Genomic DNA, 21466 nt, shown 5'->3' on the forward strand with positions numbered 1-21466 from the left:
ACTATGACTCATATGATCCCATAGCCTAGCTGGTCCCATTGTATATGGGAGTTGGGAATATGACTCATATGATCCCATAGCCTAGCTGGTGCCCCAACTACTATACAGACTTGGCAACTTAAGAGTATATATGAATAGAGAAGACACCCGAGTTCTCCTTCCATCCACTTGCATTAAGTTGTAGTTCTCCTTCCATCCACTTGCATTAAGTTGTAGTTCTCCTTCCATCCACTTGCATTAAGTTGCTCAAAAGCGCATGAGGCGATTTCACTCCTCCTTCCGGGTATAGGAACAGAGAGCATTCTGGGATGGATTGCAATAGTGTCTGGGCCCCAAACACATGAACGCGCTGCCGTTGAACGCGCACGAAACGCACGTGAATTACCATAACGAGATCTGACCTGGGATCAGAGGGTATAACAGCTTCAAGCCGTTAACACATTGTAGGCTTTTCTTTGGCTTGGTTTTTCACCCTGTTACTATCGTGGATGCATTTCTGTGGCTGCGATTTGATGGGGGGGGGGGGGCTCACGTTCTCTCACAAACATGCGTGCGTGTGTGTATGTGTGTGTGTGTGTGTGTGTGTGTGTGTGTGTATGTGTGTGTATGTGTTGTGTGCGCGTGTGAATCGTTGAGTAGCCTGAGAAGCGTGCGGTGCCGAGCACAATGCCTTGATCTCACACACAAGAGTGACTTCACACTTTGATCGTATTTATTTATAGTCTCACGGGACGTGAGTCAGCGTTGCTACAGTTACAAGACTGGAGTCTATCTGTTAAAACACTGCATGTCCAAGCCTATAGTCTAGTTACATCACTGCATGTCCAAGCCTATAGTCTAGTTACATCACTGCATGTCCAAGCCTATAGTCTAGTTACATCACTGCATGTCCAAGCCTATAGTCTAGTTACATCACTGCATGTCTAAGTAGTCTAGTTACATCACTGCATGTCCAAGCCTATAGTCTAGTTACATCACTGCATGTCCAAGCCTATAGTCTAGTTACATCACTGCATGTCCAAGCCTATAGTCTAGTTACATCTCTGCATGTCCAAGCCTATAGTCTAGTTACATCACTGCATGTCCAAGCCTATAGTCTAGTTACATCACTGCATGTCCAAGCCTATAGTCTAGTTACATCACTGCATGTCCAAGCCTATAGTCTGGTTACATCACTGCATGTCCAAGCCTATAGTCTAGTTACATCACTGCATGTCCAAGCCTATAGTCTAGTTACATCACTGCATGTCTAAGTAGTCTGGTTACATCACTGCATGTCCAAGCCTATAGTCTAGTTACATCACTGCATGTCCAAGTCTATAGTCTAGTTACATCACTGCATGTCCAAGCCTATAGTCTAGTTACATCACTGCATGTCCAAGCCTATAGTCTAGTTACATCACTGCATGTCCAAGCCTATAGTCTAGTTACATCACTGCATGTCCAAGCCTATAGTCTAGTTACATCACTGCATGTCCAAGCCTATAGTCTAGTTACATCACTGCATATCCAAGCCTATAGTCTAGTTACATCACTGCATGTCCAAGCCTATAGTCTAGTTACATCACTGCATGTCCAAGCCTATAGTCTAGTTACATCACTGCATGTCCAAGCCTATAGTCTAGTTACATCACTGCATGTCCAAGCCTATAGTCTAGTTACATCACTGCATGTCCAAGCCTATAGTCTGGTTACATCACTGCATGTCCAAGCCTATAGTCTAGTTACATCACTGCATGTCCAAGCCTATAGTCTAGTTACATCACTGCATGTCCAAGCCTATAGTCTAGTTACATCACTGCATGTCCAAGCCTATAGTCTAGTTACATCACTGCATGTCCAAGCCTATAGTCTCGTCTGGCATGTCACGTATACGTCCGAGAACTCGTAGCGGTCTTGTGTCTTGTTGGCCTGCCGGTGATGGGACTCGGACGTTGCCTGATAGGTGGGTCTGTGTGTCAATCAACGCCTTCATTTCAGATAAAGATGACGATGCCTCGGCCACTAGCCCCTCCTCCCCGACACCCCCGGCAGGTTGGTGTCCTCATTATTACACCCCTAATTATCCTAATTACTTCCTTATTATCTCCTCGTCACCTCCGCTGCACGTCATGGAGGACACCCATGAACTCAATGGAATCGTTAAGGAAATACCTTACACACACACGCACACACACACACGCACACACACACACGCACACACACGACATACTGTACATACAGCATAGCGTCAATGTGTGCCGCAGCGCTGCGTCTGTTGAGATGAGAGTTCCAATCTAGGATTGGGAGAAATCAATTCATGTTGACGAATACAGATCAAACTGTAGTCATTCCTCAGGAATATGCTGTATTTATATGTTCTTGTTTTGTAGATGCAATCATACATAATTATTATATTATGTATTGGGAAAATACCAATGAATAATTTGTTCCGTTTGTCAAGGGCTTGAGCAGTATGTTTTGCTTCTGTTATTATTATTGTTTTGGGATGTTTTCAGTATTATACAAACTACCGTCTACATTATTATATTATTATACAAATCACCGTCTACATTAGCTAAAGTTGATTAATATTCAATACATTGTGTTCTTTCTGCAGAGGATGCCAGTTCACTCAAGAAACTCTCACACTCTATTGAGCTGCCTAGTAAGATATCTCTGATAACCTAACCACCATTATACTAGTATCCGGTAGTAAGATCTCTCTGTTAACCTAACCACCATTATACTAGTATCCGGTAGTAAGATCTCTCTGTTAACCTAACCACCATTATACTAGTATCCGGTAGTAAGATATCTCTGATAACCTAACCACCATTATACTAGTATCCGGTAGTAAGATCTCTCTGTTAACCTAACCACCATTATACTAGTATCCGGTAGTAAGATCTCTCTGTTAACCTAACCACCATTATACTAGTATCCGGTAGTAAGATCTCTCTGTTAATCTAACCACCATTATAGTACCCTGTAGTAAGATCTCTCTGTTAACCTAACCACCATTATACTAGTATCCGGTAGTAAGATATCTCTGATAACCTAACCACCATTATAGTATCCGGTAGTAAGATCTCTGTTAATCTAACCACCATTATAGTATCCGGTAGTAAGATCTCTCTGTTAACCTAACCACCATTATACTAGTATCCGGTAGTAAGATCTCTCTGTTAACCTAACCACCATTAGAGTATCCGGTAGTAAGATCTCTGTTAACCTAACCACCATTATAGCCTACTAGTATCCGGTAGTAAGATCTCTGTTAATCTAACCACCATTAGAGTACCCGGTAGTCATCTCTAAATCAGAATGTAGGAAACATGCTCGGAGACATGTTTATTTCTAGATGTTTTGGGTGTGTTTGGACATCATGATCACCATTTATTATTAACAAACAAGACAGGAGATAGAAAAGATTGTCATTGCTAATGCCACAGTAGATTATTAACATATAATATTAAAAGATTTGTGCTTTGTTAAAAGGATGTTTCTGGACGTACAGTAGCCTATATACGTATACTAGTCTGCCCACTTATTTGAATACTGTGCATTTTGGAATTCTAATCATAAAGCGTTTGCAGATCATATCCATGATCAAAAGCCGCACTAGCACGCCAAGCATGCAGCAATTAACATTTAGTATTATTAGCTTTTATTTACTAATTTAACATCAGCACACAACACCTGTGCATGTGTACATTTGAGAACCATGCAGGCTTTTGATTCCGAATTCCTCATAAATAGCTCTTAACCCATTTTGGGTGGGATCCCCTTTTGGTGTTAGCATTATTTTAATACTTTAGCTATTGAAAAATAGCAGATCTACAAGCTCATAGCGCGCCACCGAGTGGCGCGCTACGAGATTGTAGGTCTGCTATTTTTGAAAAATCTAAGAACGACTGACATAGAAACATAGCTTTTTCAGAAAACTGTCGGGATGTAGAAGACATGTTTAGAATCTGATCTCAGGTGAGAATGGGTTAACAGATACTGTACTTGCCATTTGCTTGCTATAATAACCCTGCTTGCCCGTGTGTGTGTGTTTGCCCCATGTGGACTTTACAGTACTATTTCTTATAATATGCTGTAAATTTCTCCCTGTCTTTGTTCAGATGATAGCGTCCCTGTGCCACCCATGGGGAGAAAGGACTCAGGTAATGTTAGGTCAACAATGACAGTCAAAAACGTTGTAAAGAATTAAAAAAGTGCATTAAAGGTATATTCAGTGATTTCACTTAATTCAAATATCACTTATTTTTTTGTTTTGTTGTGATAATCCTCCCTACTATAGAGTGTGCTGGCCATATAAGGAGTTCCTCCCTGTCCCCAGTTAACCCCTGGGGGTCAAAAAACCTTAGGTTTCGTTTTTGACTCTCTATCCTGATTGGACGAAAGGCTGGGTCCCACAGCCAAAAACGAAACCTAAGGGTTTTTGAGTGAAATCACTGAATATACCTTTAAGTACAACTCTTACTGTAGGTACTTTTACAATCGACTTATCAGATGTAGATAAAGAAAAAATAAACATACATCAAAGGACCAGTTCACCACTTTTCAACCTATCTTCATATAATAGGCTGTGGGCAGTTAAGACACTGTCTTCCAGTGACATCTTCATTAGGCAGATTTTATTTTTAAACGAGATTATTTTTTACAAAAATGTTAAAGATATTCTGTCCTTATCACGTGCCCATTTATGTGACGTGACAGATAGTTAACAACAACAGCTCCAATAAAGACAGAGACGAGTTTCTTCATTGGCAGAATGTTTAGTTGTAAAACTGCAATCAAAAGAAATAATGTATTACAATCATTGTACATAAACTTAAATTGTACATTCTTACAATGCAACATAAACAGGTAGCTTAGGAAAGAATCAAAAACAATTCACAGCTGTTTCACAGAAATACTGTTACCTATTCCAAACAAACACAAGCCATTTCAAAAACATACTCAAATCAGAATGACAAAACCAAGGACTGTCTAAAGAGGACAAGAAGCGAAGACCGTAAGGGCGCCGCCATGTTGCTCACATGGTGCTCCATGGAAGGAAAGAAACATGCGCAGTTGAGACCAAGGAAGCTGAACGAGGAAGTGATGGCTGCATAAAGCCCATTGCGCATGTTTCTTTCCTTCCATGGAGCACCATGTGAGCAACATGGCGGCGCCCTTACGGTCTCCGCGTCCCGTCCTCTTTACAGGACAGTCCTTGGACAAAACAAGGAAGTGTTACAAGTAAAGGGTCCCCCTAGGAAGTGTTACAAGTAAAGGGTCCCCCTAGGAAGTGTTACAAGTAAAGGGTCCCCCGCCTAGAAGAACTAGTGTCCATACAGCAGTATAAGGTCTCCCCCTAGTGGGCTAGGTGGCCATGGGGCAGAACAAAAGATTTTCATTATCGTGAGAACGATGGCTTCCATTTTTGCATTGCAACTTTTCAGGACTAGAAAGCCTGCAGTTTCTATTAGCTAGTTGTATTCCCCATCGATGATGTCACTGGAGGACGGTTTCTGAACTGCCCACAGCCCTCCTATGAGACACAGACTCAGTAGAAAAAAATTGCGCCATTTTTTCATGATTATTAGTGAGGACCTAGTATATGAAGATGGGTTGAAAAGTGGTGAAGTGGTCCTTTAACCCATTCTGAACGGGCACCCATTTTGGTGTCAGCATCATGTCGTGCTTTAGCTATTTAAAAATAGCAGATCTACAAGCTCATATCGCGCCACCGAGTGGCGCGATACGAGCTTGTAGGTCTGCTATTTTTGAAAAATCGAAGAGCGACTGACATTTTTAGAATCTGATCTCAGGTCAGAATGGGTTCATCAGACCAGTGTGTGTCCGACGGAAACCTCGTATGAATCTGATCTCAGGTCAGAATGGGTTAACTGTTATGTTGTATTATCATAGGCTAGATAGGCATAGAGCTACCCAGCAGCGCATAACATGTCTGGTGATGATCAGAGATCACCACCAACCGGTACATGGATCTCATCATACATGACACATGACATATAATGTGCATATAAAGTATTTAAAATCACTGGCATTAAAAGGTGATGCCCACAATAATGCATTACTAATTGCAATCCAATAATAATGATTATGAAATGCTAATAATGTTAATGTTGAGATTCAGAACACTTTCCTGGGGGGTCTTTATGTGTGCAATATATGTGGTTTAAGATATTTTAGATTTCAGCAGTGATCAGTGTCATGGACACTGCATGGGCTCACTTCCGTCCTGGACTACAATTCCCATAATGCTTTGGTGCACTGCTCCTCCTTTTGGATTGGGGGGGGGGGGGGGGGGCTGTCTTACTGAGACAACATGTAGTCCAGGAAGTAAGTGAGCCCAGTGTCGATGACATCAGAGACACAATCTAAAATATCTAAAACCACATATTACACACATGTATGAAGACCCCCTTCTAAACAACATTAACATGTTTGTTTGTTTTTGCTACTGTTGACTTGTATCAGAGTATTTCTATAGTTCTACATTGTGGCATTGCTATGTCTACGTTTACTTAGTAAACTAATACCGTTAGCTGACCGTTTAGTGGTCAGCTAAGCATTAATTTACTTATTAAACTAATACTTAGCCGACCGTGTACTGGCCAGCTAAGTATTAGTTTACTAATATTAGTTTACTAATACTTAGCTATAGCCGTGTATTAGTGGTCAGCTCTGTACTTCCACCCCCTCTACCAAATATAGCAGACCTATAAGAGTTCACAATGCATCGCAATCAGGATGCAGTGCAGCAGTGTGAGCTTGCAGATCATCCGTTTTCGGTGAGTGTTCCCAGAATAGGGATGCTATAGGATGCAACGGGAACCCATTTTGGTGTCGGCATCATGTTATGCTTTAGCTATTGAAAAATAGCAGATCTACAAGCTCATAGCGCGCCACCGAGTGGCGCGCTACGAGCTTGTAGGTCTGCTATTTTTGAAAAATCCAAGAACGACTGACATTTTTAGAATCTGATCTCAGGTCAGAATGGGTTAATCAGACCAGTGTGTTGTCCAGTGGAAACCTGGTATGAATCTGATCTCAGGTCAGAATGGGTTAAGTAAAAAAAAAACAACAACATGGAGACTTGCACCACCGCACCAGAATACAGTCAATCGAATATAGTGCTTAATCTGCTTATTATTGTTACACTTTGAGAAGAATCTCAAATGTCTCTTATGTACAGTACATAATATACTGTACTATATATACTATCTGTTGCTACATGAGAAAGGTTGGTCTCCTCAGACATCATAGCGAACGTGCTGCACAATGCTGTATGACACACACACACACACACACACACACACACACACACACACACACACTGTCAAGCTATTTAGTATTTTTTGCAGTTTCCCTGCTTGAAAGGGATGGCACAGATCATATGGAGATTGTAACTGGGTTTCACTCAAACAATGACCACACAGTTTCCTTCTTTTTCTTTTCCTAGGTTTGGGCCAGCTAGTTGACTCCAGTGCCTCCAGAACTTGTTAACTTGCGCTTGCATTTCGTTAAGCCTTTTGTATGGATAGTCACTGAAGTTGAAAGTTCTCACATCTCCACTCTGCGATGCTCGTCCGAGCAGGAGACAGTTCGGAGTGATGAACTGAACGCCGTCTTCTCGGCTCTGTGTCCTGGCGTCAATTGGTCTTTCATTCGCAAGATTAGCTGCCATGTAGAGAGTTGTTTGGAATTCACTCCACCTTAGCCCTGTCTCTCCTCTGAGACTCTGCAGCGCTCTCTTGACGATGCGCACAGCAGCTTCAGCAGCACCGTTCCGGTGTGGAGAATCGGCTGGATGAATTTTCCATTTCCATTCTGTACCATTCTTGGCAGCTCTCTCTTCGAGGGTAGCTTTGTCAAGATTGGCAAGGAATCTGTACTGTTCTTCTAGGACTGGCTTTGCCCCTACTAGGTTGGTACCTGGATCTGACCAGATCTTCTGTGGATGACCTCTTAGTGCTGTGAACCTCTGGTAGGCAAACAGGAAACTTTCCGTGGACTGAGAGTTTACGAGCTCTGTGTGAATAGCTCTGGAGGCCATACAACAGAACACAACTCCCCAAACCTTCAGTGACACTCTTTTCTTGACATCATCTCTGACTTGGTATGGTCCGAAGAGGTCTACTGTTGTGAATTCGAATGGGGCAGCTGGTTCAGTCCTCTCTGGAGGTAGGTCACCCATTATTTGCTGGCATCTTTTTGCTTTTGTTTTTCTGCAGTGGATGCAGTGGACACACACACACACACACACACACACACACACACACACACACACACACACACACACACACACACACACACACACACACACCAAATATCGCAGTGGTTTTTAGTGCCTCGAGATTATGCGTTTCAGGAACCTAAAGAAGACCGACTCAAACATGAAGAACTAATCCGAGGTTCCAAACCCTGTTGCCCTGTCTACTGTATATACAGTATATTGACCCATTATGTTGCCCTGTCTACTGTATATACAGTATATTCAACCATTATGTTGCCCTGTCTACTGTATACATGTGTGAAGCTGCTCTTAATGTGACACCTCAGCTCAGGCTGCGCCGTGGATTTGTCTATACCGCCTCGATCTGACCATTCTTGATCAACAGCAAAGGAAAGCCCTGCATGATGGTGTGCGTGTGTGTGTGCGTGTGCGTGTGCGTGTGCGTGTGCGTATGCGTGTGTGTGTGTGTGTGTACGTGCGTCTCTCCTGCTTGATGCAGTGTGGTCTCTGGGAGAGGGCCAGAACCCAGACGACCTGGACAAACCCGTGGACTCTCCACCACTGTCCACTCTGCTCATAGAGAAGCCTGAGACCGTCAACTCTGTGGATGTGGGTGAGTTAAAGGTGTAGTGAAATGAAAAAGACGTTTTTCACACTTTTAGACCATATCCGTCCGTGGTCATCCTATGGCCATACCTAACAATGGATGCCAAAGAAAATGTGAAAATTCTCATTTCTGTGTGTTTTTATATCAAAAGGTCCATAAAAACGATTGCATTATTTATTTATTAAAACGAAAACGTGCTGCGTGATGACGTGTAGAGATACACATCGATAAAAGCCAATAACAATGAAGATCACCCGTTTAATTCCCCATATTTGCGCATCCATCCAGCACAGCTGCTATTGATTACAGAATACTCCGTTTTTATTTCCATTCCAGGTAACATCCAGGCAGTGTATTACTCGCTTTCAACTTAATCATCACGCTAAAATATGTATCTGAAAACATTATAGGGTAGAAATAAGCCACATAACAGTAAACTGGTACAGCTGGCCGACCATCTGATTTATAAACAAACAACACCACGCTGTTGCGCATAGCATTAGCCACCGTCCCTAGCTACCGTCCCATCGCCTGAAGGGATGCGACGCTCTGATTGGTTCAGAAACTTCAGACCAGTGTTTCATGTTGAAACACCATTTTCATGTTGTTCACCATTTCCGTTTCACTACACCTTTAACCTTTAACTCTGTGGATGTGGGTGAGTGAAGGTTCAGCATAACCTTTAACCTTTAACTCTGTGGATGTGGGTGAGTGAAGGTTCAGCATAACCTTTAACCTTTAACTCTGTGGATGTGGGTGAGTGAAGGTTCAGCATAACCTTTAACCTTTAACTCTGTGGATGTGGGTGAGTGAAGGTTCAGCATAACCTTTAACCTTTAACTCTGTGGATGTGGGTGAGTGAAGGTTCAGCATAACCTTTAACCTTTAACTCTGTGGATGTGGGTGAGTGAAGGTTCAGCATAACCTTTAACCTTTAACTCTGTGGATGTGGGTGAGTGAAGGTTCAGCATAACCTTTAACCTTTAACTCTGTGGATGTGGGTGAGTTAAGGTTCAGCATAACCTTTAACCTTTAACTCTGTGGATGTGGGTGAGTGAAGGTTCAGCATAACCTTTAACCTTTAACTCTGTGGATGTGGGTGAGTGAAGGTTCAGCATAACCTTTAACCTTTAACTCTGTGGATGTGGGTGAGTGAGGAGAAAACCGCCTTAAGGTTCCGGTGGGAGGGGGGGGGGGGGCATTTTGCTTTTCAAAATAGTAAAACAAAGCCAAGACGTTTAGGGATAAGGGGTAAGGCCAGTAGCGTGCACAGACATTTAGAGGGGCAGGTGCTCAAGTAAAAAAAAGACAAAAAAAAAGACAATATTACTATAATGGTGACATAATGTGACCCAAATAATCCTAAAAATTTCATTGACCCGTTTGATTCCTATTGCTGCACTTTCCTCCAAACACAGTTGATTTTGATTACAAAACTACTCCATGTTTAATCTCATTCAAGACGACATCCAGACAGTGTATTACTCATTATATCAACTTCACCGTGTTCTTCTGTTCCAGGTTGCGACATCAACTTCATCGCTAAGGTGGAGGCCAAGGATCTTCTGCGTAAGCCCACCATCAAGTGGTTCAAAGGGAAGTGGATGGACTTGGCCAGCAAGACAGGGAAACACTTACAACTCAAAGAGACCTTTGATCGATTCACCAAGGTAGACTTCTGTCTGTACTGCATGTCATCGATTCACCAAGGTAGACTTCTGTCTGTACTGCATGTCATCGATTCACCAAGGTAGACTTCTGTCTGTACTGCATGTCATCGATTCACCAAGGTAGACTTCTGTCTGCACTGCATGTCATCGATTCACCAAGGTAGACTTCTGTCTGTACTGCATGTCATCGATTCACCAAGGTAGACTTCTGTCTGCACTGCATGTCATCCATTCACCAAGGTAGACTTCTGTCTGTACTGCATGTCATCGATTCACCAAGGTAGACTTCTGTCTGTACTGCATGTCATCGATTCACCAAGGTAGACTTAGCTATCTAATAGAAAAGTTATGATATATAAGTGGTCATGTACAGTATATAGGGGCGTGTATTCTAGCCCTTTCCCGCAGGAGAATTCAGTCCTCACGAGAGGCCATAGAAGGTGCTCAAGTGATATCTGAGCTCAATCAGAGAGCCCGCCGTTAAGGCTTATTCATAGTCTTGATTTTCGGTGGTCAGCTCACCACCGCTCCGGTGGTGAGTAAAAACAGAGAGAAGGGCTGGACCGGTGGTGGTGGTTTGCTCTTCACCGCGGCTCGTGACGTCATGTTGTAGTTCGGTGGTCACCTAACCACCAAAAATCCAGACTAATTTTTTGCAAGTCTTAAGTACCAGGTCTTATTCCCTAACTTGATTAAACTAAAGACCTGGCCTGCCATTTGGCTATTCTGATTTCTGAGTGACCAAAGAGCATTGATCACGCCTCCAGGTCTTTAGTTTACTCAAGTTGGGGAATAAGACCTGGTACTTAAGACACACAAAATACAGCCCTATGTATGAGCCTTTAAGGGCCCTACAGGTGAGGTACGGTCTAGGCTTCATTGGCCCACACATCCATAATGCATTCCATGTCACTGTTGCAGATTCACACGTTTGAGATGCAAATCATCAAAGCCAAGGACAACTATGCGGGGAACTACCGCTGCGAGGTCACCTACAAGGATAAGTTTGACACCTGGTCTTTTGACTTGGAGGTGAAAGGCTCGTCAGGTTTGTGCATGCCTCCTTATGCATGACACCCACAGCCAGCCTGCAACGGCAACACAAATCTGACTGCACGCTCTCTGTCTCCCTTGTCTTTCAGAACCCGAACAGGGATCCCAGAGTATCGATATTCGATCCGCGTTCAAGAGAAGGTAATGAGAGGAGCAACAACAGCAACAACACATGTTTTGACGATCAGCTACAAGCGTTTTCAAGAGAAACTCACGATCAGCATTACATTTTAATTTTAAATAGCTACATGTTATAAGGCCTATATACAGTATTTCAGACATTATGATGAATATTAAAAAAATATATCAGATCTACAAGCTCAAAACATGTCACATTGCGACGTGTAGATCTTATAGATCTGCTATTTTTGTTTACAGTACATTAAAAAAAACAAAAATATTTTGTAATTTAAAAAAGTACAATTGAAAATAAAAATGTTGCCTATAATGGCATGCCCAGAATAGGGACGCCAAGGTTTTTGTGGCGGACAAGCTCCTCCCTATAGGGTAAGTTTTCTACATGAATAGCAATTCCACCGTAGAATTGTATCATTCACAAATAGCAATGTATACATGACGCTCGTACTTCACGAGCGTCATGGCGCAACTGCCTCCTGTTTTACGCGATCGCTACATTTACAGTCCAAACGTGTATATAAACATTCCGATTTCAAATATAAAGTACTCGCCACGGGTGTTTTTTGCTGGTAAAATTTGCTGGTACAGCGATTAGCACTGCTGCATCCCGCGTTGTTTAATAAAAAGCATTCTTATCCGAGCTGTTTTTTTGCCATTGGCTTTCAACTACGCGCCCCTATCGCTCGGGAGGAGGGTGGCACTCGGTGTGTTCGATATCGGCACGCCGACCGCCCTGCCAATACAGACTAATAGGCGAGTGCGCTCCCGGTGTGCAACTGTGGGTTTCCCAAAGGAACCCCGTTTGAGAAAAGTAGCCGGGGCGCTCGGATAGAAATGCTTTTTTATTAAACAACGCGGGATGCAGCAATGCTAATTGCTGTACCAGCAATGTGGCGAGGACTTTATATTTGAAATCGGAATGTTTATATACACGTTTGGACTGTAAAACAGGCTGCAGTTGCGTCATGACTGTCATGATAATCATGACAGTCATGTTTCAGCGCCAACCACGCTCAAACCATGATCTCTGACAGACTGTTAATACTACTAAATACTTGCTCATCCGGCTTCAAGAGCGGAGCAAGGATCCATCATTCCTAGGACGCCTCATGTTTTCCATGAGGCAAACAGTGACACATTTTCGTGACGAATTATAGTGTGGGAAAAAAAATGGTTGTTCAAATGTCATTCACCTTTCTCCAAAAGGTAATTACAAAATCAACCATAGCCAACTCAACTGTGTTATATCTGATCAAAAAAGGCCAACGCTTGCATTTCAAATCTCCCTCCCAACAATGTGTCTGAAAAGCCATGCAAAGCAACTATACCTCAGTACCAGACCATTATTATCACAATGGCGCTGCTCAGCAATGTTGCTTCTCCAACATGTCAGGAGCATTAATTGTGGCAATGTCTTTCTGGGGAAGCAAAGCTCTCGGTCCTACTATACACAAACTGGTTTGCTCTGAGTTGCTTATATATATATATATATATATATATATATATAGGCCCAGAGAGAAAGGATGTTGTGTACTGTTTAAGCTCCGATCGTGCATAGGTTCCATAAGCCAACGCTGATGCACCGATTGAACTCAGAGCCTGCTGCTTTGCATCGCTGTTTTAGCATTGTTTCTTTTAGTTGCCTGAATCTGTGTCTGTTCTGAACAAGTCTCTATTAATATGTTCTTGTAACAACAGCGGGACGGAAGGACAAGATGATGGAGGGGAACTTGACTTTAGTGGGCTCCTCAGACATAGGTGAGGAACGACCACGTTTTCTTTTTTTTTGTCTCTCTTTTTTCTTTTATAATTATATTGGTCATTATTATCATTATTATTATTTTCCTTTTGAAAGCCCTCATCTGGGGAAATGCTTTTTCTCTCTCTTTCTTTTGTATTTTATAAAAATACAATATGTTGCTCTAGACTAGAGCAACCAGATTTATTTCTGGTATAGTCTATATAGAGCGTCGCAGTCCCGCCCCCCCTCGAGAGACCCGGAAAAGAAATCGCCGTTCATTTTCCTCATAGACCTTTCAGAAAGTATTTATTTAAAGACGGTTACGCCGCGGACAAAGACAACTCTGATCGTGACAAATCAAGACAACAAACACAATGTTTTGGGCCGATCAAATCATTAGAAAGTAGAAAAAAACGGCAGGTTACAACACTTTTTGTTGTTTTTCCTTCTTATAAATTATTTGATCGGCCCAAAACATTGTGTTCATTGTCATGATTTGTCACGATCCGAGTTGGCTTTGTCCGCGGCGTAACCGTCTTTAAATAAATACTTTAGGAAAAGCCTATGGGGAAAATTAATGGAAAATCATTTCCTGGGCCACTCGTTGTTCTGAAAGGGGGAGGGACTGCGACGCAATATAGTGTATATTACACAGCATGTAAAACACCCCATACTGTTCAAATGTGACTATAGTTGCAGTACAGTTACAACATAAAACATACCTTCCATGAGGTAAATAACTTTACAGACACACCATGACATTAGACATGGCGTGTATTAGACATGGTGAAACTATACAGTGCAACATAATATTTTAAAACCTCACATAGTGAGAGTTGTATTTTTGAGTTTTTTTGGGAGTCGGTCTGGGTTTTTTTTCCCGCGACACATAAACGACACATTTATTTTGGGCTTGTCTCTTCTTCTTCCCCTATATGTTCAGAAATCAAAGGTTAGTAGAGAGAGTACCGTATAGGTCATTAAACCATTAGACTGAACCGCCCGGTAAGTAACCTATAGATAGTCCCCCAGCATGACGGAACGTAGCTCAGTGTTGGCCTACTGTAGCCTAATAATAATAACAATAATATATTATTATCATTATTGTTATTATTATTACTGTAGCCTGGTAACACTTCATTTGAAGACAGCATTTCCTAAATGCTCCGCCAGCACTTCTTGGTAATGAATGATGGAAATGGGCCTTGAATCATTATATTTTGTATTTTCTTTGCTTGGAGATGGGTGGCTATAAAGTGCCAGGGACGTAATCCCGTAACCGAGACGTCTTTGCACTGAGTGCCAAAGACGACAAGACGTAATAAAAAAATAAAATAAAAACGCCCTCTCTTTTTTTATAATGGGAGAATTGGCACTCAGAGCCTAAACTGGTGACCACCAGGTGGCACTGAAGGAGCTGAACGCCACTTTCGACGCTAAAAGGGTGATTTACACTAGTATAAATATAAAATATACTAGTTTACAATGCATCACGCTGCCTGCGATGTATTGTGAGCTTGCAGTATAAATCAGGTGGAATTCATACTTTCGTCACACAAACCTTTTCGCTCTACACAAATAAAATACTTAAAAAAAAAAAAAAAAAAGATGATTTTATACATAAAATACTTTTTTTTGTTTTTGTTTTTTTAACTGTTTGACAACATTGTGTAACAAAGTAAAATGTAATGATGAGACAGAGCAGCATTTTGAATCATTGATGAAGTGCTGGGGGATCATCCATATATGATGATGTAAAATAGTGTTACCAATACATTCATATTTTCGTAGAAATGTAGAAATATAAGGCAAATGCCACAATGTTTATTTCAGCCTTCTTGATAACTGCCTGACAATAAACAAGATGGGGGGGGGGGAAATAAACTAGAAAGATTGGAATAATATTTCGTGCTTTTCACCCGAAACCTTTCGGACATTTGGGGCAAATGTCGATGAGAGAAAGGACTGACTGAATGTTCTTTATTCAGCCAAACTAACATTAACTTGGTTCTCACAGATCTAACATGTCTTTGGACACCTTCATTGGTCTAACAGTGTCAGAGCATCTGTGAAGTGGTGAACTGAAACAAACGCACTCAAACAAAGGGATGGGCAAGTTGAGAAGGACAAAATGAAAGGAGAAATAAATGAGCTTTCCCTTGTTGTCCCCACATGCTGCCACTCTTTCCCTCGTTGTCCCCACATGCTGCCACTCTTTCCCTCGTTGTCCCCACATGCTGCCACTCTTTCCCTTGTTGTCCCCACATGCTGCCACTCTTTCCCTTGTTGTCCCCACATGCTGCCACTCCTTCCCTCGTTGTCCCCACATGCTGCCACTCTTTCCCTCGTTGTCCCCACATGCTGCCACTCTTTCCCTCGTTGTCCCCACATGCTGCCACTCTTTCCCTCGTTGTCCCCACATGCTGCCACTCTTTCCCTCGTTGTCCCCACATGCTGCCACTCTTTCCCTCGCTGTCCCCACATGCTGCCACTCTTTCCCTCGCTGTCCCCACATGCTGCCACTCTTTCCCTCGTTGTCCCCACATGCTGCCACTCTTTCCCTCGCTGTCCCCACATGCTGCCACTCTTTCCCTCGTTGTCCCCACATGCTGCCACTCTTTCCCTCGTTGTCCCCACATGCTGCCACTCTTTCCCTCGTTGTCCCCACATGCTACCACTCTTCCCCTCGTTGTCCCCACATGCTGCCACTCTTTCCCTCGTTGTCCCCACATGCTGCCACTCTTTCCCTCGTTGTCCCCACATGCTGCCACTCTTTCCCTCGTTGTCCCCACATGCTGCCTGCACTCTTTCCCTCATTGTCCCCACATGCTGCCACTCTTTCCCTCGTTGTCCCCACATGCTGCCACTCTTTCCCTCATTGTCCCCACATGCTGCCACTCTTTCCCTCGTTGTCCCCACATGCTACCACTCTTCCCCTCGTTGTCCCCACATGCTGCCACTCTTTCCCTCGTTGTCCCCACATGCTGCCACTCTTTCCCTCGTTGTCCCCACATGCTGCCACTCTTTCCCTCGTTGTCCCCACATGCTGCCTGCACTCTTTCCCTCATTGTCCCCACATGCTGCCACTCTTTCCCTCGTTGTCCCCACATGCTGCCACTCTTTCCCTCATTGTCCCCACATGCTCCCACTCTTTCCCTCGTTGTCCCCACATGCTGCCACTCTTTCCCTCATTGTCCCCACATGCTGCCACTCTTTCCCTCGTTGTCCCCACATGCTGCCACTCTTTCCCTCGTTGTCCCCACATGCTGCCACTCTTTCCCTCGTTGTCCCCACATGCTGCCACTCTTTCCCTCATTGTCCCCACATGCTGCCACTCTTTCCCTCATTGTCCCCACATGCTGCCACTCTTTCCCTCATTGTCCCCACATGCTGCCACTCTTTCCCTTGTTGTTCCCACATGCTGCCACTCTTTCCCTCGTTGTCCCCACATGCTGCCACTCTTTCCCTCGTTGTCCCCACATGCTGCCACTCTTTCCCTTGTTGTCCCCACATGCTGCCACTCTTTCCCATGTAGCCATCATGTTGAGTCCATTGAGTCATAATGTATTTAATGAGTCCCTAAACACATACACACACAATGCTTCATTGAGTTCTGATGACATAATGACTAATTTTCTTTCATTTCTCCAATTAATTGAACTACAAATATTAAGGATGAATAGATAGATAGATAGATAGATAGATAGATAGATAGATAGATAGATAGATAGATAGATAGATAGATAAGTGTAGACGTCACGATCTGAACGCATTCTGTTAATGCGTGAAAAGTCGCCTCACATGTAGCTCACACACCGTTGCACTCCTTCCTGTCTGTCACACCTGACCCTTGACCTCAGGGCTGATGTCACGGCACATAATAGACCACGCCCATCCCTTTGTGTGACATGTCCTGAGGAACTCGTGATTGGCTGACAAGAGGTTTGCAAGCCACGAGTAGTAGGCTACGGTACACACTAGTAGGGGCCCAACAGTTCATCGAATCAATACATGTTTATTGATAAATAATCAGTAATCAACTCTTTCACTCTTTCAATTAAACCCGTTGTTTTAGCTGAAATTAAATCGAACTTTTAGCCCCGTCATGGTTGCTAGGCAACGCCTTGCATACCCCCCCCCCAGCACCAGGAAACATGCATGCAAATCCCATAGTGTCCTATTATATAAAATAGGCTTTTCCCCTCGCTGTTATCTCTGAAACTACAAGCGCTGCCCGTGGTTTACCAAACATCCGATCCGATGATATTTCACCGCATCGTGATCGACATATATACGGTATTAACGTTTCTGGAGAAAGATAAACATTGTGACTTGTGAGCTAATGCTAACATTATCCTTTTCTCTCAGTCTGCGCGGCAGGGAAACCGGATGTAAATTAGTAGTAATCCAGTCATCATAAACCGGATGTAAATTAGTAGTAATCCAGTCATCATAAACCGGATGTAAATTAGTAGTAATCCAGTCCGTCGGCAGAAGAACTACGTAACTACTTCCAATGGCCACGAGGCAGTTATTAAACATTCATGATTTTGGGCTGGGATAATTATTAAGAATAGTGAAAATAGCGGATCTATAAGATCACAACGTGTTGCGATGCAATGTGTTGTGAGGTGTAGATCGGCTAGTATTGCTGTATGGAAGGAGGTAGGGCGACATCCTTTTGGTAAATAATTACTTTGAGTTAAACGACAACGTTTCGATCTTGATAGATCTTCGTCAGGTCCATAATTGCCTTATTGGCCCTGCACCCACTGTTGAGTTGCGTGTAAATAAGTTAGTATGCTCTAGTATTGCTGTATGACAAAGAATAAAACAGGTCTCAAGTCATAAATCAGACAAACTGATTTAGTCGATTATAAAACTAAAACAAATTCCATAGAACAATAAAAATCCTTCTCGATTATTCAAAAAAAAATAACCAATACAGACTGAACAGAAAATCTTAGCCATTTATCGATCAATTCATAAATCTAATTTTCTATATTTATAATCAATTAAATCGACTAGTTCAATGAACTGTTGCAGTGCTACAGTCTAGTCCACTGGATCCCCGACTAATCAGCTCCAGACACAAAAGAGAAAGATTTCCCCGTAAAGAGAAACGGTTCCTCAAGACACGTTGCGAGAGCTTCGCACCGCGCTCAGCCCGCCCTCACACGCCTCACCTTGTGCATCCCGACCAAACCCCAAACAGGGAGCCCAAACAGGAGGAGCAGCCGGACGTGGACGTCTGGGAGATCCTGAAGAACGCCAAGCCGGACGAATACGAGAAGATAGCGTTCAACTACGGCATCACGGACCTCAGGGGCCTGCTGAAGAGGCTGAAGAAGACCAAGAAAGAGGAGAAGAAGAGTGAAGGTACCGTACAGTGTTGTTTTCGGCGACTAAAACTAAGACAAAAAATGATCGTCGACTACCTATTTTCACTGACAAAAACAAATGGAAACTAAATTAAAACTAAGCTACGATGACTAAAACTAAGACTAAATATACTGACAATTTCGTCGACAAATAAAAACTAGACTAGGAAGGGACTAGTGGACAAGAGATCCAGTATAAGTCATTTTACACTTGGTTGCATGCTGAAAATAGCCGATCTACAAGCTCACAACGCGTCGCAACTAGGCACTAGGCAGTGTAGGCACTAGACACTGGGCAGTAGGCACTAGGCAGCAGGCAGCAGGCACTAGGCACTGGGCAGTAGGCAGTAGGCAGCAGGCACTAGGCACTAGGCACTGCAGAGCTACCAACCTGCACACACTGTGTGTACCAACCACGCAATTCTAGGTGTCTATACGCCTAGAATTGCGTGGTTGGTACACAAAATGTGTGCAGGTTGGTAGCTCTGGCACTGGGCACTGGGCAGTGGGCAGCGGGAAGCGGGCACTAGGCACTAGACACTAGGCACTGGGCACTACACACTAGGCACTAGGCAGTAGGCACTAGGCAGTGTTCATTTTGACATGCCTCATTTTTTTACACTTGGTTGCATGCTGAAAACAGTCGACCTACAAGCTCACAACGCCTCCCGCTGCGAACGCGGTGTGAGCTTGTACAGTATAGGTCTGTGCAACGGACTACAGCTTACAGTCTGGACTTTTACTTGTAATGGGGAGCATTTCTATATTGCAGTATCGATACTTTTACATAAGTAAGAAATGTTGAGTACTTTTTCCACCACTGGAATATAAATATGATATAAATACTATGATTATACTAGTGGCCACACCCACCAGTTCATTAATTAGAGTACCTCAATAGACACGTAACAAAACAGAAAAAGTTATAAAAAAATTACGGCACTGCATCTTGACTTGAACATACACAAAAACCTAAATGAAACACATCCACGGTTAAAGTTAATAATAATGATAATAATAATGATGAAGATATTGTCTGGCTGTGAGAGAACTTGAACTGTGGACATACAGAATAAGCATTGTGAGTTTCAATGACTCAGTGTCCTTACTTTGACCTTTGACCTTTTCTGGAAAGCTTTTGCAAAGAAACTGGAACCGGCGTACCAGGCGGACAAAGGTGGAAAGATCCGCTTCGTGGTGGACCTGGCCGACCCGACCGTGGAGCTGAAATGGTACAAAAACGGACAGGAAATCAGGTCCACTCCAAAGTACGTATAACGACCACATCTTCCTGTTTCCTGTGTTTCATCATGTTATGTCCCCTCCCCTCCCCTCCCCTCCCCTCCCCTCCCCTCCCCTCCCCTCCCCTCTCAACTGTCACACAAATGAAAAGCATTTTTGGGGGATTTACTAGTTTGTTTTGTTTTATCATGAAATGGGTTTCATTTGTGATTTTGTGACCTTTTGATAAATGTCTTTTGTTTTATTTTGTCACGTCAAAATAAAAAGCAATGGTTCACAGGTGGAACCATTTTGTACACACTCAGAGTTAAATTAACACATATAAAATGTGCTTCTCAAAAGCCTTTTCATTTCAAGGTCTCCCAGTTGATAATGCATTATTAGGCCGTTTGATACCATTGGTTATCCATGGGATCCCCGATCTTCACTGTACAATCTTCAGTGTTCATGTAACTCTGTCTGAGTTACAGTTGGTGGTTCCACCCGGTTACAGTTGGACCCCTGGTGGTTCCACCCGGACCCCCACATTGAGAAACAGTGGTTACCATTCGTGCACACAGGCCCTTATTATATTCATAAACACTACTTAGTTTATAGAATGATTGACAAACCAGTACCATTATCAATGTACGCTCAACTCACACACATAAGTCAGTCAAAGTCAGTCTTTTGAATAGTTTTCATATCGTTTTTAATAGTCACATTTTAGTCACCTGGAGTGCCTTAGTGCTGGTCTAGTTTTAGTCGACTAATTGTCATCCAATTTTAGTCGACTAAATCTACAGTTGATTTAGTCTAAAGTGATTTTTCACTTTTACACCGATCTACAAGTTCACAATGCTGCGACGCATTGTGAACTTGTAGATCGGCTATTTTCAGCATGCAACAAAGTGTAAAATTACTTATACTGGATCTCCTGTGCACTAGTCCCTTCCTAACATTTCAGTTTTTACTTGTTGACGAAATTGTCAGTATATTTAGTCTTATAGTTCTAGTCATCATAGGTTAGTTTTCATGTACAGTAGTTTCCATTTAGTTTCCGTCAGTGAAAAAGGTTAGTCGACGATCACTACTGACTCTCCAGGAACTACTGACACTCCTGTGAACTACTAGCCTGGTTAATAAACCAGACCGAATCAGCCGTTGGCAAAAATAAATTGCCTGCCGGCGGATTTCGGTCTGGAGAGGCTCAATTGTACGCCCATTTCCTACACCAGAGAAATGGGGCGGCCAATCGGGACACGGTATGCAATATGGGCGGGCTTTGGTACAGTGACTTTCATTGCTTGAGACCTTTGACTGACAGTAGCTCTGACCAATTGCGTCAAAGAGAAAATGTTTCAACCCGCCCCCCTGGAAATGAAATCCGAGCTGAGCCTCCCCAGACTAATATCCCAC

At 43.0% G+C, this 21466-nt stretch overlaps 1 protein-coding gene across 10 annotated transcripts in view; it reads left to right on the top strand.

Moving 5' to 3' along the window:
- The window catches only part of mybpc1 (myosin binding protein C1), a 107902-nt gene that overhangs the window by 23913 nt on the left and 62523 nt on the right, over positions 1–21466 (top strand). For 4 of the 10 annotated variants that reach the window (XM_083757980.1, XM_083757981.1, XM_083757976.1 and 1 more), the window contains 10 exons: positions 1981–2034; positions 2600–2647; positions 4110–4151; positions 8736–8849; positions 10365–10513; positions 11435–11561; positions 11656–11707; positions 13403–13462; positions 18661–18824; positions 19962–20094. In XM_083757980.1, the coding sequence (XP_083614106.1) occupies positions 1981–2034; positions 2600–2647; positions 4110–4151; positions 8736–8849; positions 10365–10513; positions 11435–11561; positions 11656–11707; positions 13403–13462; positions 18661–18824; positions 19962–20094 (943 nt within the window). The remainder of the gene's footprint in view (positions 1–1980; positions 2035–2599; positions 2648–4109; positions 4152–8735; positions 8850–10364; positions 10514–11434; positions 11562–11655; positions 11708–13402; positions 13463–18660; positions 18825–19961; positions 20095–21466) is intronic. The other 6 variants (XM_083757983.1, XM_083757985.1, XM_083757977.1 and 3 more) reach the window with 4 other exon arrangements.

This window comes from Protomyctophum parallelum, assembly GCF_964188405.1.
Source record: "Protomyctophum parallelum genome assembly, chromosome: 22".
Classification (NCBI taxonomy): Eukaryota; Metazoa; Chordata; class Actinopteri; order Myctophiformes; family Myctophidae; genus Protomyctophum; species Protomyctophum parallelum.